This window comes from Dunckerocampus dactyliophorus, chromosome 6 (genome assembly GCF_027744805.1).
Source record: "Dunckerocampus dactyliophorus isolate RoL2022-P2 chromosome 6, RoL_Ddac_1.1, whole genome shotgun sequence".
In the NCBI taxonomy this organism is placed as follows: Eukaryota; Metazoa; Chordata; class Actinopteri; order Syngnathiformes; family Syngnathidae; genus Dunckerocampus; species Dunckerocampus dactyliophorus.
The window spans coordinates 13,928,578-13,955,572 of NC_072824.1; the positions used below are offsets into that span (position 1 = coordinate 13,928,578).

At 40.3% G+C, this 26,995-nt stretch overlaps 1 protein-coding gene across 1 annotated transcript; it reads left to right on the forward strand.

The window, feature by feature from the left end:
- Window positions 1-234: 234 nt before the first annotated feature.
- Window positions 235-26,017, forward strand: gna12a (guanine nucleotide binding protein (G protein) alpha 12a). The gene is made up of 6 exons (XM_054778819.1): window positions 235-921; window positions 8,734-8,952; window positions 20,517-20,567; window positions 20,708-20,908; window positions 21,150-21,356; window positions 22,823-26,017. The coding sequence occupies exons 1-6, from the start codon at window positions 568-570 to the stop codon at window positions 22,982-22,984; spliced, it is 1,194 nt and encodes a 397-aa protein (XP_054634794.1). The 5' UTR covers window positions 235-567; the 3' UTR covers window positions 22,985-26,017.
- Window positions 26,018-26,995: the final 978 nt, after the last annotated feature.

A 26,995-nucleotide genomic window follows, 5' to 3' on the forward strand; every position in this document is an offset into this window, starting at 1 on the left:
TCAGAACTACTATGAGAATGAAAACTTTATCCACAATTCACATATGGCTCCGTTTACCATCGGTCATCGTTTCAATAGACAAACGTTTCAAACTATGTCCAATGACTGAAGTATCAAAAGTATCGATATTTTGATTCGATCATCGATTGTAGCGCATGAAGAGCTGGTATCGGAACGGTCGATATTTCAGTATCGATCCGCACACCAGTCGCTCCCTCCCGGCGGCTGCCCAAGTTCACCCCCGCTGACAGCCTGGCTGTTGTGTTTGGAAAGTCTGGAGTTCTCACCGTGTTGGATGTAACAGCTCCTCTTTACATGGCTTATCTTGTTGTTCGACTTCAATTGGACCGTTGGTGGATTTCACACTAAATTCTCAGGATTTTACAAACTTTTTAAAAGTGAGCTGGCATCTTTTTTGTCTCATTTTAGTTTTTATCGCGCGCTCCAACCAAGATGTCCTGTCTACCGGTCCCAGACCAGCAGTCTCCCTGTCGCTTTGAATGCTAAAATAAACGTTACATGACGTAAAGTAAATGCATGTAGGCCAAAGAAGTGTATGTGGGGCCTATGGTGAATGAACATTCGGTTCTGCAGAAGCCAACTATGTCGGGAGTGGTCCGCACCCTGACCCGCTGTCTGCTGCCGGCCGAGGCCAGCCGGGACCCCGGCGGCAGTAAGGAGAGGAGCCGGAGCAGAGACGCGGCGCAGGAGCGGGAGGCACGCCGGAGGAGCCGGGAGATCGACGCCATGCTAGCCCGGGAGAGGAGAGCCGTGAGGCGGCTGGTAAAGATCCTCCTGCTCGGGGCTGGAGAAAGCGGGAAGTCGACTTTTCTCAAACAGATGCGCATAATTAACGGACAAGAGTTTGACCAAAAAGCTCTTCTGGACTTCCGGGACACTATTTATGAAAATATATTGAAGGTAAGAAGCAAGTTCCACGAAATCGATTGTGTTGTAAACATAGAACTACATCATCAAAGCTCAGCTACATTTATTCCAAATATTAGGGCTACTCTGCCTATGAGAACAAAGTGAATGTGACACAATAAAAGATGCATTCCACCAAGGGGCAGAAAGCATGTCAGCATAGAGACTAACATTTCATTCTTGGCAATAAGTTGATTAGAATCATTTTCACTGCCCTAATATTGACTTTTTCCCCCCTAATGTTGCTACACACACACACTGGCTTTTTGACAGTGCATATTTTTATCCTGAGGAGAGAGAGAGTGTGTGTGGGCGTGTGTGTGTGCTTATGTGTGTGTAAATGTCCTTTTGTTTTCTGCCATGGCTGGGCCTCCTTCACCAGCTAACAATACCAGACTATTCCTGAGGGATGAGAACATCCGCTCCAAGGGCTACACAGGCCACACCGGGATAATAAGAGGCTCCAGTTAAAGCAGCAAACCAGTACAATACTCCCAATTATTGCTATCATCCTGTTGGACAATCCCCTCTAAAACACTACACAAAGCAAAATCTGCAATATGGCTGAAACTTCCTCAAATGGGGAAATAAAGCGGAATCATGGCCCAAATTTCACCAAGCACTGCAGTTTTCAGTTGTGGAAGGGTTCAAACAAATAGCCGAGCTGGACTTGTATTACTTTTTTTGGCACTTTGCTGTTGTCGTACCACGTGCATTGATCCTGTACCTTAAAAGTGGACACACATTAATGCAGGGGTGTTCAAGGTGAGGCCCGGGGACCACGTGGGACCCGCAGCTTGTTTATTTAGTTGCCCATGTCACATTGTAAAAATACAATTAACTCTCAGGAGTCAATGTGCATGGATCCGCTCTAACTTTGTACGTGAGGTTGTGAATGATACATTTTATATTTGCATTTTAAGTTTTAAGAAGGATTCATTTAACAGAAAGAAAAAAACACGTGTTAATACACTGTGTCAAAATATCAACGTTCACACGTAAGGTTGCACTGAAGCAAAGGAAATCAGCTAAGGCAAGAAAAACAAAATATAAAGAAAACACAAAAGTATGTAAAATAGCAAAATCCTATCCTGGACTTTCAAGGGTTAAACAAGAAAGGGGTGGGTGGGGGGCAGTAAAAATGCATAATAAGAAAAAGAGGAAATGTTAATCCTAAGAATACCCCTGATAATACCCACCAATGTGAGGACAACTCTCTATACTAGTACTTCAAAGTGACTTTGTTATCTTAGCTCTTTCTTTGATGGCTCAGCAAGCTCCACCTTGACTTGTTTTGCCCAACATAATGTATCTTGTCTTTCATGCCGCTCCAGAGGTGAGCTCTTGATTTGTGCTTTCACTTTCGGTCCTGCTCGTGCACACATTACGTCACCGGACAGAGGTGTAGTTTTCTCGCCCACGGACATCCAGTCTCAACTAGTTTGCCGTCCAAACAATGACAACATGACATCAGGAAGTTGAACTACATCCAAGCAGACCTCTGCTATGTCACAACTCCCTCGGATATCTGCTCAATATAACACTGGAATGGAAACAGGAGTATAGAACATTCAGAGGGAGTTTCTCACATGCTGTTATCACTAGAGCCCAACCGATATGGGACCGACCGATACCAATATTGGGGGCTGAAAAATACGAGCATTGATATACACGGGATATATACTGTATATGAACATTAATTCTTATAATACCCAAAATACGATTCAACACAAAGAAGCAGAAGGATACTTTGACGAGGTGACTACATACAAAATAAGAAATAGTCAAAACATGCATCACTAGACTTACTAAAGGGACTAAACAACATTTTATGTAACAATATAGCTGCTTTCAAAACATGCAGTATATACAATTACAATAAATACATTACTTGGAACAGTTAAAAAAAATATGTGAATGAAGACATTAACTTGTGAATGTATGAGGCCTCGTAGAGCCTGCATGGAAATCCGAAGTGAAGTGAAGTAATAATGATGGACATGGCAATTAACCGCTGCATATATCGTCATTTCACTTTAAAACTTTAGAATAGATAACAATGGTAGACATGTGGATTAACAGTTGCATATATCTTTATTTCACAGAGATGCAATTTACACAAAGTTAAAACGCTGTCATACGCTGTCATACTAAAGTGTAGTGTTATATTGTTCTTCAAAGTCACAGTTTACCATGGTGTTAAAAAAAAAAAAGCAGTTTCTTTTGCCGCTTCTTTCATCGACGACAGATTTTTTTCACCAAGTCAAAACTCCATCTCCTTCGAGATTGGCGAGGGCTTATTTTACTCTTCTAACGTTGGACTTGTTGGGAGTTTTTCTAGGACTGGTTTGGCTCTTAGGATGTTAGTCTATTGTATAATTGGCATTATGTTTTGTTTTAAAAAGCCTAAAAGTTATACATATATTTAACGACACACCTTCTTTTTATTAGTATTTGCCTTTTTATGGTTCATGTTATTTCTACAATGCGCCATACGCTGAAGTCCAAATATTTTTATTTCCTTTTTGTCAAACAACAGCTGAAGATCTTGAATCTTGAAAGTTTGAGTATTTAGCAACAAATGTTTTATTACCTTTGTTTTGTTTGTTTTTTACAGAAAATAGAAATTTCCTACAAATACCTTAAGAAAGAGAGAGTACTGGTATTGTACAGTTCAAATTCAAAATGAAAACAAGTGTTGACAGTACTGTAGTTTACAGTAGTATTTAGCGTGGAGGATTACCAATATTACATCCATCCATCCATCCATCCATCCATTTTCTATACCGCTTCTCCTCTTTAGGGTTGCGGGGGCATGCTGGAGCCCATCCCAGCTGACTTCGGGCGATAGGCGGGGTACACCCTGGACTGGTCACCAGCCAATCACAGGGCACATATAGACAAACAACCATTCACACTCACATTCATACCTATGGACAATTTAGAGTCACCAATTAACCTAACATGCATGTTTTTGGATGTGGGAGGAAACCGGAGTACCCGGAGAAAACCCACGCACGCACGGGGAGAACATGCAAACTCCACACAGAAATGCCCAAGGGAGAATCAAACCCAGGTCTTTCCGATCTTCAGACTGTTACTATGTTGGCCAGCATGCTAACCACTAGGCCCTTAACAATATTACAGTTTATTCCAATTGTTAAAACACAATTTTTCAAACATGCTCGTTTTATTATAATACATTTTACAAAACCATGCACCCAAAGTGCAAAATACCTCACATATCCTGGAAAGTCAAGCACTGTATCCAAAACGACATTTTTGTCTTACCAACAATACACTGTTGGGCATAATGAAAAACACTCTAAATGCTTTGCTATTGTTCCAATTGTAGAAAATTCTTCAGATTGCACAGAAATATTTGCAGATACACACACATGCTCACAAACAGCAGTAAACTCGAAAAGCAAATTGCAGAAAATATATCAAGATAAAAACTGCAAGAAAAATAATTAGGCAGCATCTTGCCACATAGCTAGGTCTGACCACAGACAATATATCTTTCTTTGCCAGACAGAAGTAAAGAAGCGCCTTGAGTGCCTTATCCATCCCTGAATGGCACCCACATGAACATCATCACATGCCTCTTTCGTAGCCCGAACAAAACACATGTGCACAAAGAATTGCCGAGTATACCTTCCACTGCCATGCCCAAAAGAACTCGCCTGTGGTCTTTTCATACTGCTTTCTTCCTGATTGAAGTGCTGACAATTAAGCATATATATATATATATATATTGGCAACTTAGCTCATGTATTTATCATTTTGAATGATAAATAGATACTTTAATTATCTCCAAGAGAAATGGTGGTGTTTTGAAACGGAAAACATGTGACTTTGTCAGATTGTTGTATGTTATGCAGAGAACTGTGTTCAGTACATTTAAAAAGTGCCATTTGAAATTACAAAATGTGCGCAAAGCAGAAAATGTGTGTAGAATTTTGGAGACTTGAGAAGAGGTTTTGTGTGTCACTTTAAGTAACTGTGCTAAGCAAGTTATTTTAGTGTGTTAGCAATTGGAAAAAAATGTGAGGATCCCGCCTTCTGTCTGGATCTGGCCAAAGGACCTCATCCACATTTCAGATTGCCAATCACCATCACCACCACAATTACCAGATGTGTTTTGCATTTTTATGAAGTGTTTTCCCAGTGATAACAATGTATTTCATCTTTAAGTTAAGTGTCTAATGTGGAAACGGTGTGCAGTGTTCTCCAACAAATGTGTTGAAGAATTGCAAGCAAAGTGCAAAGCAGAAAATGTGTTCAAGGTATTGCCATATTGTGTTTTAGGTATTTTTGCAACAAGTTTTGGTTTTGAAGCTTTTGTCTAAACATTCACTTTTTGGGTGTAAGCAGTTGGCAAAAGCTGTAATATGTTGTTTCTTTTCATGAAGACTTTGTTATCATCATTTTTCATTTCGTTTTTGAGAGCAAAGAGCTCCTTAGCTTTCTGAGCTACTGCGTCAAAATTTTTTTCCCCACTTTGGTCTGATAGAACCCATGGTTTAAGAGAGACGTTTTATGCCTTTTGAATCTTTTCAACCCCTTCAATGGTTTTGTCAAGTTTTGCAAAGGTATGTGTTATTACAGTGTTGTTGTTCTTCATGGCATCTTAGACATTTGCAGGCCCTTAACTTTGCCACAGCAGCCCTCTTCGATTGTAGTCTAAGTCTCGAATTTTCTACAGGAGAAGAGTTTGTCATGGTGTCTAATGGAGAAAGCCTAACAGTCATACTTTGTGATGTCAAAAAGTGCCCATCTCACTGCCATCTCACTATAATAAGCTGACCTGGCAACACCGAGGCCAGATGCTTTGTTTAGATTTGACGTAACAGGTCAACCGGAAAAACCTTTACCCGTGCTGAAAGGAGCATAAGCGCCATCTAGTGTTTCGGTAGCACACAGCATATGGCCAATAATTGCAGTGGAGATAGTGCATATAAACAGGGACGTCACACTAAGGTGTGAAAAATGGAAAAAACAAATTTCAGTAATCTGACTAATTTAGTGCATGGAACGCATATTTTGAAAGCATATTGTTTTGAGAAGCCAAAATCTTACTTAAGTGTCTCCTGTCGGAAAAACAAATCAGCGAAAACTTACTGTGCCATTGTAACAAAAGACGAGTTGGACATTTGACAAGAAGAAAGTTGATGCTGAGCACAAAGTTGATGAGAATGTTATCTGGCCCTAAAAAAAGACATTACAAGCCAGCAGAATACCTCTTTGCTGTCAGGGATAGAAAACAGAGACACATCCAAACCAAATACTGGGCCTGTCTCTGCAAAGTGGCAATTAAAAAGAAAAAAAAAAGACACATAAAAAAGGAAAAAAGCACAGTGAGGCTGGCAAGATGCGCTTCCTGCTGCCATGTCAAACATCCAATAAAAGAAATAACATTTATGCAAGAGAGGTCCCGTCTGCGTTCGATTTCAAATATCTTGACAACATTTGGAAATGAAGTCCAATGAGAATTGGGCATTGCATGTCGACGTGCTGGCACCATCACTTGTGCAAACCTCCAAGTAAATCTTGTAAAAGTTAAGGCCACCAAGATAAATAGACAAACGTTGGCCAAGACAACAAGCAGCGCATAAAAAGTCTGAGAAAAATAATATTCACGGCAGATGATTCATTAGGTAACACAGGATGTGACTCTCAAGCCGCTCATGGGTATAGTTTTTTATATATTACTTAATGTTACTGCCTACTGTGTGTCATGAAAGCGTGTCATACATGGTTGTCTTTGTGGTTAACACCAGTTTAACTGATGGCCATCTGTGTTTGTTTAGGTTTTGGTGTGTCTTACGCTCACTACTTAGTCACCAAGGTCATAAGGGCAGTCTGATTGCAAAAACACACAGGCACACACACACACACGTTCATGTACACACATTAGCAGTAATTTGAAAGAATTTCTCTAAACCTCATCTCAAGATAAAAAAAAAAAACAAACAATTTATCTCCAGAGGAGCCTTGTTTTTCCATCTTGTTGTGTTTTAAGCCTGTAAAGCCTAATTTTTCATGAATCAGCAATATGAATTAGCTTTAGGCTATTGCAGAAGAGACTTCAAGTAACTTGGTGGCTTATGTGTGACCCTGGGGCACATACATCCTTTAACTTAAATCGGGCATACTCTGCACAAATGTTTGTGTATGTTGTATTTTACATTCCAAATATCTCACAGCACACTACCAACCAAAAATGTCAGAAAAAGTATTAAGTCACCTCTCGCCACTTTGCATTTCGAATTTTGCGGCTTCACTCTATCATGATTTTTCAAAATAAATAAATATCACTTTTTGTGGTTGAATACGGCCTATTATTAGTCAAAAATATGCATATTTAACCAAATTGCATTGGCCTAAATTAAACATTTTCAAGCATAAAAATGGCCAAATGAACGAAAATATAAGGCATTCAGAAAATGCATTTAAAGGGATAGTTCACATTTTTTGACCTGAAGTTGTATGACATCCCTATCAGCAGTGTAGTCCATCAACAGTGACATACCCCCCCACTTTGTCTCGTGCGCAAAGTTCTGGTCGGATTTCAGTGAGGAGGAACGTAGTTCTGGTTAGTTGCTGGGGTCACTTAAGTAAAGAGTTTGGCTTCTCAAAACAATGTCTGTTCAAAAGAGTAATACATTTGCATCACAAAACCGTTGCTTACAAAATGTCTGACTTCTCAGTCGCTCAGCGTTATTTTCTCTCTGTTCGTATCACTATGCACTCTCGCCTGTCAATTTGTTGTGTGTGTGTTCCACAGTGGATGAAGACTGCTGCGACGGGAGAGTCGCAGCAGTCTCCATCCGTGCATGTTAACACTGTGGAACCTCCAGTGAATTACCAGAGCACGAAGTACTCTGTCTAGAAAAAAAAGGAAACTCTCCCAGTGCTAACTTGTGAGTCTACGTTATGTTTTATTTATGTCTAATATGTCTTATTTTCTGTTGTATTATGTCTACTATATTGGGTAATACTAGTATAAATGTGACTATGGGGGTGTTATTTAATGTCTAGAGGGCTGTAATAATGTTAAAAACTGTATTTAGAACGTTGTAAACAGTTTTTTATGTTCCATCTACAAAAATATTCCATTTATAAATAAAGAATCCGACTTTGTAGAAATTCAGTTATCACGGAGGGGTCTGAAACCAATTAACTGCGATGAACGAGGGATGTATTCTGAAATAATGATGACCGTCTGCCATGTAGTGGAAGAGCATTTAATTGTTCTGCCTGGCACTACCTCACTGGCATAGATAGATGAACAAAGATTCATTATTTATAGTATATATATAATTTGCGGACCAAATAAGGCGCATCTGGTGATCTCTCAAGATACACTAATGTGCCGCAGCATATTTGCTGGGAATCACTGTAGTATCCCACTGAAGTAGGCGATTTGAAGTCACTGCGGCAACAACAAAGATAGTATTCTCCTTATTACAAGCCAGTGTGGCACCCAAATGATTTTGAAGTTGTTAATTTAAGGTTTAAGGTTGCTAGTAAACGATAAGACAGCCACATCACTGTTTGTTTAATCCTAGGAGACCTCCCACACAAAATAAGCCTCACAAGGCCACATGTACAGTGTATGTGTGTGTGTATGTGTGTATCAGTGGTTGTGGTCCTCCAGCTTTCCAACTAAAGCTTGACTCAGATGCTTCCGAGAAGGCAACACTTGCATAGTGACTTCTCCCTTCCTTGATGAAAAATTTCACCACTCATTCCGCAATATTAATTCCTGATTTTGCCTGATGTGTTTCCTTCCCTCTGCAGGGCATGCGCGTGTTGGTGGACGCCCGGGACAAGCTGGGCATCAGCTGGCAGAGCTGCGAGAACGAGAAGCAAGGAATGCTGGTGATGTCGTGGGAGGGACGCGTGGGTGGCGCGGGGGTGGAGCCTGGCGAGTTTCAGCTCTATGTGATGGCACTGAGCGCACTGTGGGCTGACACCGGCATACAGGAAGCCTACACACGCCGTTCAGAGTTCCAGCTGGTGAGTCGAGTGGTGCACGGCTATCACGTGATCAACAGCCCTTGTCACAGTGAGCGCAATTAATGCTCCATTCTAAGTAGATTAGATGTCTCTTTTTAGTCGCTATATTTCCAAACCTCAGCGAAGTTGAAGCCCGTGAAAACTTTTAATCTTATCTTGCACCCTTACAAAATATTTTACACACAGTGTATACAAGGTTTCCCACAGGTCTGCTGTTTAAGTGTGGAGGTGGCTTTCAGGTGGAGGGGCTAAATTTGCGTAATTACATCAAACTCAGTGTGTGGACAGGTAAAACAAAGGTTTTTGGTTTGTGTCGTAGGAAATGTGTGACATCTTTAAAACTTATTTAACAGCAGAAAATGAAGTTATTGACTTACATGGGTCGGTTTTGTCGTGCAACCGTGCTAGTTTACAGGCATGCTTTTATTTTGAAGGTGTAACTTTACTGGCTACAGGATGTGGTGCGCCGAGGTTGGTGGAAGTTGCTTGATGTTGTGAATAAAAATCTTGCATTATGGAATAAACCTTATCGTCTGCTTGGACCGACAGAGATGCACAAGTTTTCTGGGCACTTTGTAAACAACAGAAAAAAAGTTTTGCGTCTGTGTTCGCGCTTAGTCATTGTTACCCACATAGAACAGTAGGTCATTGTTGCTGTGTGTTAATTTACATGTTACGTGTTGTGGTGTTTATTGTTTGGTTCGCACTGTGAGTTAAACTGTTGTTCTGTTTGATAACCATAGGTCCGTTATTAAGCCGGTTGGGGGCTATGGAAGAGCTCCTTATGCAAACTGAATTGCTCCCAACAATGTAGACTTACATGCCATCTACTGGATGGCGTTTCAATGACAAGCCATTCATTCACATTAATATGATGTGAATGTGAGGTGATCAGATCTTTAAAAAAAAAAAAAAAAAAAAAAAAAGTAAAAGTGTCTGTGGCGGTCAATTTTTTGTGGCGACCCACCACAGTTGAATACATGTATAACCCATCTAAAATCAAGTGTTCAAAATAAGTAGCATCACAAATGCTATACTGTGCGAAAGTCAGAGCCCACCACCAGCTTTGTTGTTTTAATGACTTTTTCCACTGCATAATTTTAACATAGTAAAAGAGTAAATGGAAGGACAGATACAGTTAGCAGGGTTACACTAAAAATGACAAAACCGATTTCAGTTCAACTTTGCACATGGTAGTAGGAAGCCACGATGGATGGATCCCTCGCCACTTCGCACTTCAAATTCGCGGCTTCACTCTGTCATGTTTTTTTTTAATATATTAATAAATTATCCTGTTTTGTGGTTGAATTAGGCCAATTATTAGTCAAAAAAATTGCATATTTAAACTAACTTTATTTTCAAGCATTAAAATGGCTAAATGAACAAAACTACAAATATACGCCATTCAGAAGACACATTCAAAGACATGATGAGATGTGCTATTCTACACTGGTCACTAGATGTGAGTAATGTTACTGTAATGTTTGTTGAGACACACAAGCACCAGACTTGATCACTGGAACAACGGGCTTTGATTGTAGGTTTAAATTATATCACAACAGGTACAATAATCCCCAACACAGGCTAATGTTGCGACTGTAACCTACGCCAAGCTCAAACTCAATTCTGAACCCACTTCCTGCCCGGTCCCCACTCAGCTCCACTGGCACCGCTACATATTTTTAGCAACACACACACACACACACACACGCACAAGTCTTATGTCTTAAATGGCTTGTGTTCTATATTGGGTAATACGAGTGTAAAGGTGACTATAGAGGTGTTATGTCATGTCTATTGTGCGCTAATGATGTTAAAAAACGTATTTAGAAGGTTGTAAACAGGTTTACTAGGCTCTAATTACAAAAATATTGAATTTATAAATAAGGAATCCTACTTAATGGAAATTAATTGATCACGGAACCAATTAATTGCAATAAACGAGAGATTACTGTAGTACCGCCCGAACAAAAAGATATACTTTATTCATCTCCAAGAGAAATTCACATTTCAAGCAGCTCTGCAAAAATGTCATAATGAACTTAATAAACTTAAAACAACTAAAGGCAAGAGAGACCAATAAATAAGAAAATAGAATAAGAATAAATACATAAGGAACAGATCATGTCAAATTTGTAGTGCAATAATATCAAATACATAATAATAAGGATACATAATAATTTAATAAGTCCAGTTCTGTGTGTTTTTTTATAATTCCCCCTCTGTTGTGTTGAAAAGTTGCATGGCGTGGGGGAGGAATGATCTGCTCAGTCTTTTGGTGGAGCAGGGCAGTGATAGTAATCTGCCACTGAAACTGCTCTTCTGTTGGGTGATGATGCTGTGCATTGGATGATGCTGGTTGTCCATGATGGAAAGGAGCCTCCTCAGTGTCCTTTGCTCTGCCACAGATGTCAGGCTGTCCAGCTCAGTGCCAATGACAGAGTCTGCCTTCCTCAATAGTTTGTCCAGGTGTTAGTTAGCCTACTAACGAACTACCAGTTAGCCTGCTAACAAAAGGATGGACAGATAAACAAAGAAATACGACTCTCTACAGTTTTTTTACACTACACACCAGTACAGCTTTGGTTGAGGTCTCTACTACAAGTATGTACCATTTTACATACAGTATATACTATATGGTCATTATAGCACTGCTAAAACAACAAAGGTTTCTTAAAAATGCAGTATGGAGTTGCCCCCCACCCCCTGTACAGCAATACTAGATTACACTCTTTGAGATTTTGAAATGTGTTTCTGGAATTTTGCATGCGGTCATACAGTACGTTACTGGTGTAGATTGAAATGTGTTTGATGTGGTTGAGGTCAGGACTCTTCCACACCAAACACATCCAACCATCCATCATGCTTGAACAGAAAAGAGTCTTCCCTAAACGGCCCCCACAAAGATCGCATTGAACTGTCTTAAGATAAAGAATTGAGATTCAGGCGTGTGTCTCAATACATTTAGCCAGATGTCTAGGTATGGGTTGTCCAGTCAAACCATCTTTTTCCAAGCATTAGTAATTTTTTCTCAAGACTTCTAAAACCGACATATTATGCTCTTGGAGAAAAAAAAACATTGTGTGTGTTGTAAAAGAGCTGGAGAACCACTTTGCTCAGCAAGTAACAATGTCAGGGCCAACAGATCCTTTGTGATAGACCAGGCAGATGCTTAATGGGAGTAAAAGGTTGAGTCGAGCTTTGTGGAAGGATCACTGACTGTATCATAGCTGTTTTTGCACTTTGTAGTTCCCTGCTAGGGTCGCTAGTTTGTCTTTTTTATGACACTCAAGCAACACACTCAGCTCAAAAGCTGCATGTTTTGACCTTCTACCTTGTTACACCATTTATCAGTGACAAAACAATCCAGAGTCAGACAGTAAGTCACTTCTGTCTCGCCTTCGCAAACTGTACGTGTGCGAGACGTCATGTGGACAGCTTTATGTCAACCTGCCTTGTCTTATCTGGAGGCCCTCCGTGATAAAGTCAGTATGCTGCAGCTGCACAGGCCTGCAGACATCATTGTAGCTTAAAAAAAAAAGAAAAAAAAGGTACAATATGAACCAGCTAGAGAACAAACTATTCACCACCCGACCAGTTGGCCTTATTAGCGTTGTGGTAACAGCAAGGAAATGCTAAATGTAACCACCAAGCACTACATTAACATGTATGTTTCCAGTGTAGAGGAGATCATCTACAGTACATGCTGAAAGCAGTTGGCATGCGTGAGTGTGTCACCACCAAAACAGCAATTGTGGATCACATGACTGTGGTAGCGTTTATGCTGATAACACTTCTTCAGCACAGTGTACTTTTACTACGTCGCTACTGTGTCCGTAAGGGTTGTATTACACACACCAATTCACATATGCAACAAATGATAAAGGACAGTTTTAGATCATTCCTGACAGGATGAGATGGGTTTTTTTTGCATGTGCGTAGTTCGTGCTTCTTTACAAAGTAACGTTGGCAACTAGTACTGGCCTGGCATGAATGGCATGCATATTATAGCGTTTTTACATGACAATATCATCATCTGTATGTGACATTTTCCAAAAACAAGCAAGGAAAAACTTTCCAGATTGTGCTTTATTCATATATGTCATTATTATTATTATTATTTTTTTTTTTTACAATCAAACTGTGGTTTTTGTCCGCCCCAGTTTCTGTATGATTTGTTTTTCATCTGAAATTTTTGTGAAAATGATGCCTCTGTTTTTGATTTCCGATTTTGTGTAGAATTGGAACATGGGCATAACGGATAACGAGCGATTGTCCAATTGTCCAACTTCGATTTGATGCAAGCTGTGGGACCCGAAAGTGAAGGCGGTGAAGTCTGTAATGATAAATAAATACGTTGTCAGGCTACATGCTGATGCTTGGTTCTCACACACAAAGAGGGGACCGCTGCCCAACATTTAATTTGGATATGCCGTACTACAAAGCTGCTTCATTACTTAGCAGGATACGACTGTACGTGGCCATTTGTACACTGGAGTACACAGTACCACCTACTGACAAATAAGAAGTCCCTGCCTATAGGGAAAGGATGATACATGAATCAGTGTATCGAATGAACGAATGATACACATTTATGCTGCTGGCACTGCTATCTCTCGTCTCTAACTAAGGTCCAACTTCAAGGCTTGAACAAATGAACAAATCGAAGTTCACTTCCGAGTTACACGGCTTGCATCAAATCGAATCGCCCATTACCCGTTTTGTTCATTTCCACATGCATCTTTTGAACCCCCTTTGTGATATGTGATTATAGAATTTCATGTATCCTGGAACATACTCTCACGCCACACTTTGAAAACTTTACATGCTGTACTTTGACACTCACTGTTCATCTTTATTTTCCTTTTCCTTCTTTTTTTATTTTGGCAACTGATGTTGAACCGCTTGAGCATGACATTGCAGGGGTCATATTGGGTCATGTTATCGGCTTCTTTGGAGTTCCTCACAGAATGAATACACGGCGCTGTACCCTACAGCTTTTTTAAAAAGTTATAACGAATAAACACGAATGGTTAGATTCTCCCCCCTTCACTCTGCTCCTCTCTCTCTCGCGCCGAGGTTTTTTTCGGTCTGCTTTTCCCAGGCGCGGCTGGACCTGAGCCACAGACAGACACCGCAGGGAGAGAGAGAGAGACAGGGAAAGTAGGGGGATGGGGAGAAGAGAGATCAACAAACCCATGCAGGGATTTTCTCACCACACCCTGATAAGTTTGATATGGTAGCCAAACACCAAGACTCACTCCTTGCTGGACACAAAGTAGGCTACATGTCCTGCTGAGGCCGCAAATGTACTATGTTGTCCTTGGAGCATAAGAGCTTTGACTTGTGTTGTGTTTGTGTGTGTGAGCCTTAAGCAGATGTACAAAGCTGTACAAACGCATTCGCACATACACATACACACTCCAGAGTGGTTTACTGCTGTAGTGTCCCTATATCCTGTCCCCAGCACACTTTTAAACAAACATGGAGAGAAAGAGCGGTGGGAAAGTGGATGATGCCAAACTCAAACTCGCCTTCAAATATGGAAGCAGTTGTTGGATTCCTATTGGGCTTAGTGGTTCGGATTTCGAAACACATTTTCTCCTTGAAACTAATGGAAATAAAAATAATCTGTTTCAAGTTAAAACTACACTGTCACCATCATACACCCATTAGTGGCTCTCAAATAGTCGGGGGGGGGGGGGGGGGGGGGGAGTAAACTTAAAGGGATAGTTTGGATTTTTTTTACGTGAAGTTGTATTACATCCCATTCAGCATTTTAGTCCCAATAACAGCGACTAAGTCCAGTTCTGGTCAGATTTCTGTGATGAAGAATGTAGTTCCGCGTAGTTGCTGGGGACAATTAAGTAAAGAGTTGGCTTCTCAAAACAATATGCGTTCAAAAGAGTAATACATTTGCATCACAAAAATGCCTTCTCAAGAAAAACTCAGACCTCACAAAACGTTTGGCATGTGAATGTGAAAGACTTGTGAAAGATCTTCTTGCGCTGTGGAACACATATGTAAACAAGATGGCCACGGCGCTCCGTCGCGGAAGTAGATGCGCAGGAGTACGTAGGGAGACAAATATATAACGCCAACTGTTTTGTGAGGTCTGTTTTTTTTCGAAGGCATTTTTGTGTGTCTTCATCACGGAAATCTCACCAGAACTGGACTTAGGAGACCAAGTGGGGAGTAAGGTCTGTTATTGGACTACAATGCTGATGGATATGTCATACAACTTCATGTCAAAAAATGCCTACTCTCCCTTTAACTTGGAAATAGTTGTTGCAGATCAACTCATTTTGTTCTTCTATTTTGATTGATGAAGTGATTGTATGCATAATGCTAGCGGCAGTGGTTTTTAAATATACAGTAAATAAATAAGTATTGTCAGGTTCTCAGTAGTACTTCTATTTGGGGGTGGGGGCTTTGGCCTTACAGGAAAACTGCACTTTTTAAAAAATTTTATTTTGCCCATCATCCACAATCCTTACAGGGTTTCCGCTACATGTAATGGATCGCGGTGGGGAGCCACGGCTCAATCAAATTTAATTGCTTGTTTGTTTTAAAAACAAAATGTCACTGTGGTAAAAAGTCATATTTGGAGTCGGAAGACGAGAAGCTAGGCAGATCATTCTAGCTGCGGACAGGTAGGCAAAGTGTGTATAGAAACATGCAAGAGAAGTGGAACACCAATGGGTTGGCCAAGGGATTGATCAAACACACTGGCATTGATTGGTGTAGCTTGTGTCAAGCTGTCAAACTGAAGCCATTGACATTTTACAGACTAGTGTTGATTCTTGCGGCAATACGGGACAAAGTGCGTCCCTTGTAGGCTCAATAGGGGTGTTGGCAACCCTACGTGACATAACACCCATGTAGTGTTTAACGCAGCACGCCGATGCGTTTTGGTGATCGGCTTTGAAAGGTATTTATCAGCATATGCCGATCTTGTGTTTTTTTTACAGAAATCGTCCGATAATCGTGGGCCGATCTATCGCCGCATCCCTAAATTTGAGATTTGATATCAATTATATAATAATAATTCATTCATTCATTCCATTAATTAATCAATTCTATACTATTAGCACAAATATTTGGCATTCACAAAATAATATTTTTTTTCAAATTGCAAAACAACATGAAATTGAGGTATAGATGTAATTATTTACCTTGTACGGGTCCCTCTATTGGCCATACTCAAGTCAATGTCATCATTGTAGGGCAAGCAGCATGTTGGTCAAACAATAGTGGCACACCCAGTCATATACACACACGGAAAATGTGAGCCTATTCATGTCTTTGCTGCAATAAAACTACTAATCTATGCAAACGTGCTGTGGACACATTCCTCTCACTTTACTCAACCACACACACACACACACACACACACACACACACACACACACACAGCAGTATATTTTTCATCTATAATTCTGCAGTAAATGGTCTTAAAACTTTCATGCCGTACCTTATAAACTAGATTTAATGTGATACCTCGCTTTAATGCCTTCACTACATCAATAATCACGACATTTAATTACTGCTGATGGAAGTCAAAGTTACTTGTGTGCAAGTGTGTGTCCGTCTAACATTTCCTTTCATCTCTGGGAATTCCCCTCTGCCTGCCTCCTGTCTGTCCTGTGAGCCAATCAGAGCATGCGGTGCTCTGATTGCATAGAACAATGTGTGTTCTATTAGTGTGACATTGCAGGTCAGCGGCGGGGTCACAGGGTCGCGTTTCCCCGGGTTGTTACTCAACATGTGCGGGCCGGCACTGATTAATTTAGAGTTTAATGAATTTGTTCGTTCAGCAGGACAGGAAGCGAGCAATCTGCAGAGTTTGCAACAAGAAAAAGAGCTGCAGTATGTTGTCATACTGTGCGGTTGTGTGTGTGTGTGTGTGTGTGTGCATTAAACAGCCAGTGACTTTGGGGCTTGGTTCTCTCTCATTCGCTCCGTCTCCCCCACGTCTACCCTCGCTGTTTTCACACACGCAGCTGTTTCCTGTCGAATTTGTGTGTGTGTGTGTGTGCGTGCGTGTTTAGTACAGCGAGAGGGAATCTGAGATTTGTGTATTCAGAAAGGAAGATTTGTGGTGAAATTTTAATTTGAACATTACAACGTCCTTGTTTCAGGTCAAACTTTTCCAGTAAGCACGACGTACTGAAAAATGAAAGGAGGCAATTGTCACTTTGATATTTTGTAAATACTGCCAGCCATAAATATCGCCAGCCAATCACAGGGCACATATAGACAAACAACCATTCACACTCACATTCATACCTATGGACAATTTAGAGTCTCTAATTAACCTAACATGCATGTTTTTGGAATGTGGGAGGAAACTGGAGTATCCAAAAACCCACGCACGCACGAGGAGAACATGCAAACTCCACACAGAAATGCCCAACGGAGATCCAAATCCAGGTCTTTCCGATCTCCTGACTGTGTGGCCAACATGCTAACCACTCAGCCACCCAGACATTCTTTCTTGTTAGAATACACTTTTAATATTAAGAGAAAAATAATATATTTTGTCTTAATATTTTTACTATTCTTGTAAAATTACAGCTGTTTCACATTTCTGCTGTTTGTTTTTGTTTTTTTCCAACCATTTAAACTTTCTTCTTGTAAATGTTTTTCTCGGAATTCTGACTTTTCTCCCCATAATATTTTTACTTTATTCTTGGAATACGTCTGTGTAGGCTCTCAGTTGTACAGGAGTTGTCCATCGAGGGAAAGGCTTCTTGACACGTCATCTGTACTTCTGTGAAGAAGGTGTCGGATGTTTCGCTCCTCAGCCGAAGAGCTTCGTCAGCGAACTAACAAGTGTTGGTAGCCTAGGCCTTAAATACAGTAAGAGTGGGCGGAATTGGTGTGCCAACACCCTCCTCCTATGGTTCCTTACACTAATCCTAGGTGGAGTAGGTCTAATCCTCTCCTGCCATTAGCACCTCCGATAAAAGGGAAGTGTCACTCCCTGAGTTGGGTATGAAAACTCTGATACTGGCTCGTTAGCATCTATTGTTCTGGCTCGGCCCTGGCTCCACCTCATTTGCAAGACTAAGAGCTGTGGGTTTTGGTCTCAGTAACCTGCTGAACACAGGGTCCAAATTAAACCTCAAACCAGCATTCCGATTCAATGATGGGTTCTGATGGGTTCTATTTACTGGTTTGAAATAGGTAGGAATTTTGTGTTGTCATAAGATCCTCTGGAGTTTTTCGGAGACTCCAGCTACATAAGGGACTACCACTCCTTTCCTTTTTGCTTCTGTGGGCTTTTGGGTTACCCAAAAGGCCCTTATTTAGCTGGGGTCTCCGAAAAACTCCAGAGGATCTTATGGCAACACAAAATTCCTACCTATTTCAAACCAGTAAATACCCTGAGACAAAAATGAGTGCATCCTAAAGACAAGGCTCCAAATCAAAAACAGAGCAATGTGGTCTATTCCATCCACTGTAAAGATGAGGAATGCAAAGAGCACTACATTGGGGAAACTAAGCAAATGCTCCAAAAAAGGCTTTATCAACATCGCAGGGACAATTCTAGTGGGCCTCAATCAGCAGTACATCTACACCTTAAAGCTACCAATCACTCTTTTGAGGACAGCGAGGTAAAGATTTTGGCCAAAGAAAACAGATGGTTTGAAAGAGGAGTAAAGGAAGCTATTTTTGTCAAACAACAGAACCCATCATTGAATCGGAATGGAACGATATCTACAGGGAGCTACACTTCCCTTTGATCGGAGGTGCTAATGGCAGGAGAGGATTAGACCACTACTCCGCCCAAGCTTAGAGTAAGAAACCAATAGGAGGAGGGTGTTGGCACACCAATTCCGCCCACTCTTACTGTATTTAAGGCCTAGGCTACCAGCACTTGTTAGTTCGCTGACGAAGCTCTTCGGATGAGGAGCGAAACGTCCAACACCTTCTTCACAGAAGTACAGATGACGTCTCAAGAAGCCTTTCTCTTTATTCTTGGAACATTACAACTTTTTCTGCAACCTAATTTTTCCTAAATTCCCTCTTTATATGTTGTTTTATTTGTGTCTCCTGAAATTACTACTTTTAAGAAACATAACATTTTTTCTCTAATACTTCAACTTTGATTCTAAAATGATATTTTTAATTTTTTTTATTTAATTTTATTCTCTACTCATAAAATGCTGACCTTTTCTTGTTGCATTGCAACTTGTTTTCTCTTAATACTTTCTGACTTTATTCTTGTAAAATTACTGCTGATTTTTAAATGTGTTCCGTTTTGTTTTCTTGTTAAATTATATTTTTTTAGAATGTGCCGCAGACCAAGAAACAAACACCCGCGGGCCACAAATGGCCCCCCCGAGTTGCACTTTGGACACCCCAGGTTAACTTATATTGTGGATCTCCCCCCCCCCCGTCAGAATTCAGCATTTGTGGCCCTGCGTTGTCGCAGCCATTTGTTATTGCAGAAAACTCGTCTCATTCACCCTAAGTAGGTAATTTATGAAAACATAATACAGTAAAGCGGTGTGATGTAGGTGGAAGATAGCAGCGCCTTGTGTGGCTGAGGTAGCACAAGTTTATAATCTGGCCTCATAACTTACAGCGAGGTGAACACACTCACACACAGTGGATTGTTTTACAAAAAATTAGGTAAAACGATGTATTATTTCTTCCACTGTATCTAAAATTGTGTGCTTACTTTACCATAAATGGTTGACCATGTTGCTGAAAAGTACACAAAATGCAAGAAGTCATCTTATCAAGTAGGGCACTCTAGTTATGAGTCCACAATGTCCACCAGTGTGCAAAGACCACAAGTAGCGCAAACTGGGCTGTGAAAGAGGATTACCGGAAGATGAATGGTGGTTTTGTTACATCAATGTGGTTGTTTCCGATCAGAAGCCGTTTCATTTATAATGAAGTCCTCAGAGGGCTATAGTAATTATTAGAGCAAATGTAATGCAATTATTGAACAAATGTTTACAATTTGTGGGTTACATGTTTTGGGTTGTGTTCCTCTTTTGTCCGTCCGTCCATACTCTATGTTGCTTATACTCATTGGGTTGCAGGGGGTATGCTGGAGCCTATCCCAGCTGACTTTGGGCGAGAGGCGGGGTACATATATATGACACATATAGACAACCATTCACACTGACCTTCATACCTATTTACAATTGACAATTTAGAGAGTCTGCGATTAACCTAACATGCATGTTTTTGGAATGTGGGAGGAAACTGGAGTTAAAAAAACAAAAACAAAACATGCACGTACAGAGAGAACATGCAAACCCAAGCGGAGATGCCCAAGTGAAGATTCAAACCCGATCTTCTGACTGTGTGGCCAATATGCTAACCAGGCAGTCACCGTGCAGCCCTGTTAGGTTGCATTTGTTTTTAAATTTGCATCAGATGCTCTCCCGCAGGCCGTAGTGGCTTAAATTGAATTAGCTGTAGTCAATTTGTATTTGTACTTTATTTATCCCACAGCGGGGAAATTCACTTCAATGTGTAACATGATGACTCACTTCCATTCTGCGGCGTTAATGCATTTTTCTCTTCTTGTCTGTCTGCAGAGTGAGTCGGTCAAATACTTCCTGGATAACTTGGAGCGCATTGGTCAACAGGTGAGTCATGCTGACGAGTCATAAGGATCCAAGCTTATTGAAATCTATTGCATATTGCCATAAAAGCAGCATATACTGTACAGTACATAAAAGGGCAGACTTCAAAAATCTCCCCATCACGCCATCCTTCCTCCTTTCAGAGCTACACCCCGAGCAGGCAGGATATTTTGTTTGCGAGGAAGGCGACCAAAGGCATCGTAGAGCATGACTTTTTCATCAAGAAGATCCCCTTCAAGATGGTGGACGTGGGCGGGCAGAGGTCCCAGAGGCAGAAGTGGTTCCAGTGCTTCGACGGCATCACCTCCATCCTCTTCATGGTGTCCTCATCCGAGTATGACCAGGTACTCCGGAGCCTAATCAGGAAATGTCAGATGGGATGGTGATGAGACAGTGGCATCTTTATCCTCCTGTGACTTCCTCTATATTACAAAATGAAGATCAAAGTCTCAAATCACAAAGCTCCCTTTGTGGTCAACAATGTCTCCTTTCCCAATGAAGATCATATGAGCTTGAATCCTTGATTGTTCTGGAGATAAAAAGTGTGTGTGTGTGTGTGTGTCTGTGTGTGTGTGTTGATTCCAGGTCTTGATGGAGGACCGGCGCACAAACCGCCTGGTGGAGAGCATGAACATCTTTGAGACCATTGTAAACAACAAGCTCTTCCTCAACGTTTCGATCATCCTCTTCCTCAACAAAACAGACCTGCTGGTGGAAAAAATTCGGACCGCTGACATCCGCAAGAACTTTCCAGAGTTCAGAGGAGATCCGCACAGGCTCGAGGACGTGCAGGTACCAGTAGACTCTTTTAATTGTTCTGACCACATGCCGTGGAAGTAGACCTGTCACGATAATTAATCAATTAACCGCACGATAAATAAAAAAAGAACTTGACCATTTTGCCCGCCTCGATATATTGACATGTGAGTGCGTGTTTTCTTTCGACTTCTCTCTCGCTACCAAACAGGCTTGATGACAAGAGGGTTCTCTCCGTGCATCTTTCTTTATTTTTTTGAGCAGTACATTTACCTACAGTGGTGCCTTGCTTAACGTCATTAATCCGTTCCAGAAGGTCTGACTCACACCAAAACAGACTCTAACCAAAGCAAATTTTCCCATAGAAAATAATGTAAATCCAATTCATCCATTCCAGACACCCAAAAATGTCAAGCCAAAATATATTTTATCGACAATAATTATACATTTACTTGCAGAAAATGCAAAAATAATTACAAATGACAAATGAATGGACAACTGAACATTTAACATCACTTTAACCTAGTTTTCAATTAACAAAATAAGACAAATTAAACACATTATTCTGCTGCAAACACAATTTGCAAAAATGTAAATAAAAATATGTGTATATATATATATATATATATATATATATATATATATATATATATATATATATATATATATACACACACACACACACACACACACACATATAAACACACACGTATAAATAAATACATAAACTAATGATCAACGTTCTAGAACCAACATGTACCGTACCTTGGTGTTTCATATAGAAAATGGGGGAAGAAAAGTGCGCCAGCGAGGATGCCTTATGTCTTGACGTGTGCTGTTTGACACCGGAACATACTACAGTAAGACTGAATGCTTATGTGTTGTTGTTGGAACCAGAAATGAGTGTTATGGATGTAAAACGAGACAGGCAAAAACACGGAGTGTCACCCTCGATGCGTTGCAGACTGTTGATAGACTGTTACACGGGAACCGGAGTAGATGTGTGTGTGCTAAGGTGACGAGCCACTCCCGTCACATTCACATACCTCTGAAAAGACAACAGTCTTCTCTTTAAGCCCTAAAATTCGAAGGTCTTGCACTCTTGTCTCCGTACAGTCCATCTCTTCTGTCTTTGGTGTGGTCCATGTGTTTGTAACGTCGTTTATCTCTCCACAACTCTGGTCAACAAACGCCGTTGCTCTTAAATGGCACCCGCGGCCCACAATGCATTGTGCGATCACGTGCAAGTATCGCGAGATTTCATCTCAGCGCGTGATCCAAGATGGCGGTGTAAACAAGCCAGACGGTATTTTGGACGCTAGTCAGGCGGGAAAATGCAAGCCAAGGCAAAGTTAATAAATAAAAATGATACATTATGATAAATGATTGTGTTATTGGTTGCTACGTGTACTCAAGGTGAGGGTTGTGTAATTAAACACAACATACACACGCACACACACACACATGCGGCTTATATTACCGATGCGTGTCTTCACATGCAGGCGTTCCTGGTGCAGGCGTTCAGCCGCAAAAGGAGAAATCGAGGGAAGCCGCTCTTCCACCACTTCACTACCGCGGTGGATACAGAGAACATCCGCTTCGTCTTCCACGCCGTGAAGGACACAATCCTGCAGGAGAACCTCAAAGACATCATGCTGCAGTAGTAAGCTCTGACTGAACAACAACAACAAGAAAACCTGTGGAAGCCCGACTGGATTGGCTGTATTAATAACACTGACCTGTAGAGTTGTTGGTTCTAACAGAACTCGTGAAACTGTGACACAACCCATCTGATTGCATCCTTGCATGTGTCAGCAAATGTTTTCTTTTTTTAAATAGGCACTAAAAGTGTCGATAAGACTAACATGGTCACTAAACCAAGTCTGGCAGAGGGAAGAGTGGGGAAAAGGGAAGAGTTGGTTCCTTATAAATAGACATAACTGGGCTTTCTCCGGCCGTATGCCGTTGTGTTGTGTGATAAGCCTGCATAAGTGTACTGTCGGTGAGCTTCAAGCAGGAGAGGAAAGAGATGATGATCTGTATTAGTCTTGTATTCATTCGCACCGCCATCATGCGCCACAGCTGCAGGGGGGGCGTTTCCACCAAGCTGTACATTTAAAGTCACCAATCCGGGTTGTGGCTGTTCCATTCTTACATTTCATGGAAGTCTCAGAAACTCAGAAACACGTAGTGTGCCTGAACGCCTCATCAGCACAGGGGCACAGTGCTGATGAGGCGGAAAGGAGACAGACACAGAGTTGTTTGTCGTGCTGTGTGTGTTCTATGAACAAATAAACCACACACACGCGCATAGTAAAGATTCCCTGGCTGGAGTCTGTCTATCGTCTTCCAACTCTAAAAGAACCACTACTAGCTAGCAGCCACTAGCCATTCCTCACTGAGGTTATGAGCACATCTACTGGTCACATTAGGTATTACAGTTTAAGAGTTGAACTCAGGGGTGTCCAAACCTTTTCCACTGAGGTCATATACTGAAAAATGAAAGGATGCAAGGCCCTCTCTGATATTTCATAAATCAACCCACCTAGACATGCAAAGACGTTTTATACGTCACATGAAAAAAAATGCAATTCAATATAATTCTGTGATAACGTTATTTTCCCCATGTTACCAATTTATTCTCGTAAAATTCCACCTGTTTTTTCCATTTCTGCTTTTTTTTTTTTTTTTTTTTTTTACAACTATTTCAGCTTTCCGCTTGTAAATTTTCATCTGGTCATTCTGACTTCATTCCCATATACAGTCATGGAAAATAGGATTAGGCCGCCCTTGTTTCTTCAGTTTCCTGTTCATTGTAACGCCTGATACAACTAAAGGTACCTTTGTTTGGACAAATACAACAATGACAACAAAAATAGCTCATGAGAGTTACATTTTTTGGCAGTACATTGCTATAGATATTCATGTAGGAACTTAAGTGATTTTGGGTTATCAAGAAAACCATGGAAGTTGCTCGATATCATCTCTTAAATTAAACTCTTAGGAGCTATTTTTGCTGTCATTGTTATATTTGTCAAAACAAATATACTTTTAGTTGTACCAGGCATTAAAATGGATCAATAAACAGAAGAAACAAGGATGGTCTAATCAGTTTTTCCATGACTGTATGTTTTTTTTTTTTACTTTATTCTTGTAATCGAACTTTTTCCCAAAACTAATTTTCCAAAAACTATTCTTTGTTTTGGTTGTTTCTCATATTACTACTTTTATTTTTTTTAAATGTCTTTTTTTCTTTAATATTCCAACTTTATGCTACTAAAATTGAAGTTTTCCTTATAACATTACTTCTCTTGAAATTGTTTTTTCTCGTTAGATTACGTGTTTCTCCTCATATTTTCACTTTATTCTAGTGAAATTACTTCTTTCTCCAATTCCATTTTTGCTGTTTGTTTTTTTTTTTTCCCTTTTTCTTGTTAAATTATATTTTTAGAATGTGTTGTAGGCCAGAAATGGCCCCCGGGCTGCACTTTGGACACCCCCGGTTTTAACTGCATATGAAGACCTTACGCGGGCTAACTGACTAGCTTGCACACTGTTTGGCCGTAAATACCCGAGACCATGTACGAAAATATTTTTTTGCCGAAAACCGAGTTTCCACTTTGTCTGTGTGAAAGCGCACACAGGTGCAGCAATGTCCCGTTTCACTGTGTTCTGTGTAAACGACACAGCCAAAGCATCAGTTCGAGTGCCGTGTGGAAGCAATGAAAATGGAGGACATGCGTGTTTAGTGACACTGCCCACTACTGGCCAGGCATGCATACGACATTACGGTGTTCTGTCAGCAATTTTTTAAAAACCCAAAAGGACAAACATTACCATTTTTAGTGGTGTGCTGTTGTACCTTTAAGACATCACCCTCCTCTCCTCTTCTGCACTTTTGACAAATTCATTATCCCTGGCAAAAATACTGACCCAAACGTTTGTTTTTTTAATATCAATATCAGAGAAAGAACATCTGGTAGTCTGTATGCACGTCCTTTACTGTCTGCATTTGCCGAGCTGCACTAGAAATACATGAGCAGAGATGACCACAATGTATCCCACTTGGCATCTTCTGGACAACTAAGAGCGTAGCTGCTCTAATGAGTAGAGAACATTGGGAGCCTGACCCAGCTTTTACAAAAAAGTGGCATACATTTGTTAAAGAACGGAAGAAAATTGGGAGATTTTTGTTCCGTATTGTTTGATATTTTGATGATTCCACTCTTCCCCACCCTGAGCAGTAAGTCCAAACGGTCTGAAAGGGTAACGAGGCAACCCAAAGAGCACTTCCACATGCCTGCATTGTTACAATGATTATCACCACAATGTTGTTTTAAAACAGTGTAATTTATGTTTGTTTTGCGTTGAACCCTTTGCCCTGTTGTTCCTGGTCCGTACTTCCTGTATATAGTGTAAAAGTGTCTGTCACTGCGTGTGAGCCGCACCATACAAAGTGTAACACTCCTAACTGTAACTGTACCACTAACACACTTAGCAGCGCACCTTTTTCTAACTAAATGTCGTCATGGCACTGGATGTGTCCTGAGAGACAACAACAGGGACGATATCTGGAATGGGAAAAATAAAAACAGGATGGATGGATGTTTGTTGTTTCCCGGTGCCCTATTGGCTCTGTGTTATGTGGTGAAATACACTGCTGTTTGCTGAGATGACGGTTTGTTTGTTTTATTTAAGTGTGTGTGTGTGTGTGTGTGTGTTTGACCCTCAGCAGAAGGCAGAAGAGTTAAATTATCTTAATTTGGATTACCATCAAATGTATCCCCATCATCAATACACACTTCCTGTATAAGCCATTAAGATTCATGCATTTTCACCGAGACATTATAGAAAGGATGACAAAAATACAATCCTATTTATTAAGGCTGAAAACTAGTTGAGACTTACAACAGTGCCTCTGCTGGTTGTGGTCATGCACTGCAATTAATTGTTTCTGGATATAATTCATTCTGCAAATAATCATTATACTGTAATGCACATCACTGGCAAATTATGGTTAAAATAGATATTAAATATATAAATATGACAATTAAAAATTATGAACATATATTTTTATTAAAATATATACAAATAAACTATGAAAATATATTAATATAATAGTATATAAATATGTTATATAGTTAATATAAATGGATACTATACCAGCCAAAAGTTTGGACACATTTTTATTAACAGCATGATCGGTATTGTATATTAATGATTATGAATGTGTTTGAAATATTTTTTTAAATAGTGCGGACATAATAATTGACAAATTGAGTTTTAAGAATTAATTGATGTGATATTGATTGATTAATCACACCCTGAAGCAATTGAGACAATTAAAAAATCAATTAAAAAATTAAGATATTTACGTATTTTTTTAAAAATCCTGAAAATGACAATATATTCATTATTAAATAATGATAATTCATATTAGTATTAATTAATTATTAATATTAAAGTATACAGTAAACAATATTAAGAAAGGCAGTTCAATATGAGTGGTAATCACGCTGATTCACACAGGAAGTGAGGAGAATGGCATTCAACACGCGCGGCGTAATAGCGGCAGACTGGTGTCACATCTGCAAGAAAGACTGCAAAGAGAGAAAGACCAAGCACAAGTACAAGTGGAGGAGGGCTGTTAGGGTGGAGCTGAAGTTTCCTCTGAG

Excerpts from the sequence above, each read along its gene's own strand:
- gna12a (XM_054778819.1), top strand. The coding sequence starts at position 568 with ATGGTGAATGAACATTCGGTTCTGCAGAAGCCAACTATGTCGGGAGTG. Across the intron at positions 922-8,733 it reads TTTATGAAAATATATTGAAG|GGCATGCGCGTGTTGGTGGA; the intron begins GTAAGAAGCAAG and ends TTCCCTCTGCAG. Across the intron at positions 21,357-22,822 it reads ACAGGCTCGAGGACGTGCAG|GCGTTCCTGGTGCAGGCGTT; the intron begins GTACCAGTAGAC and ends CTTCACATGCAG.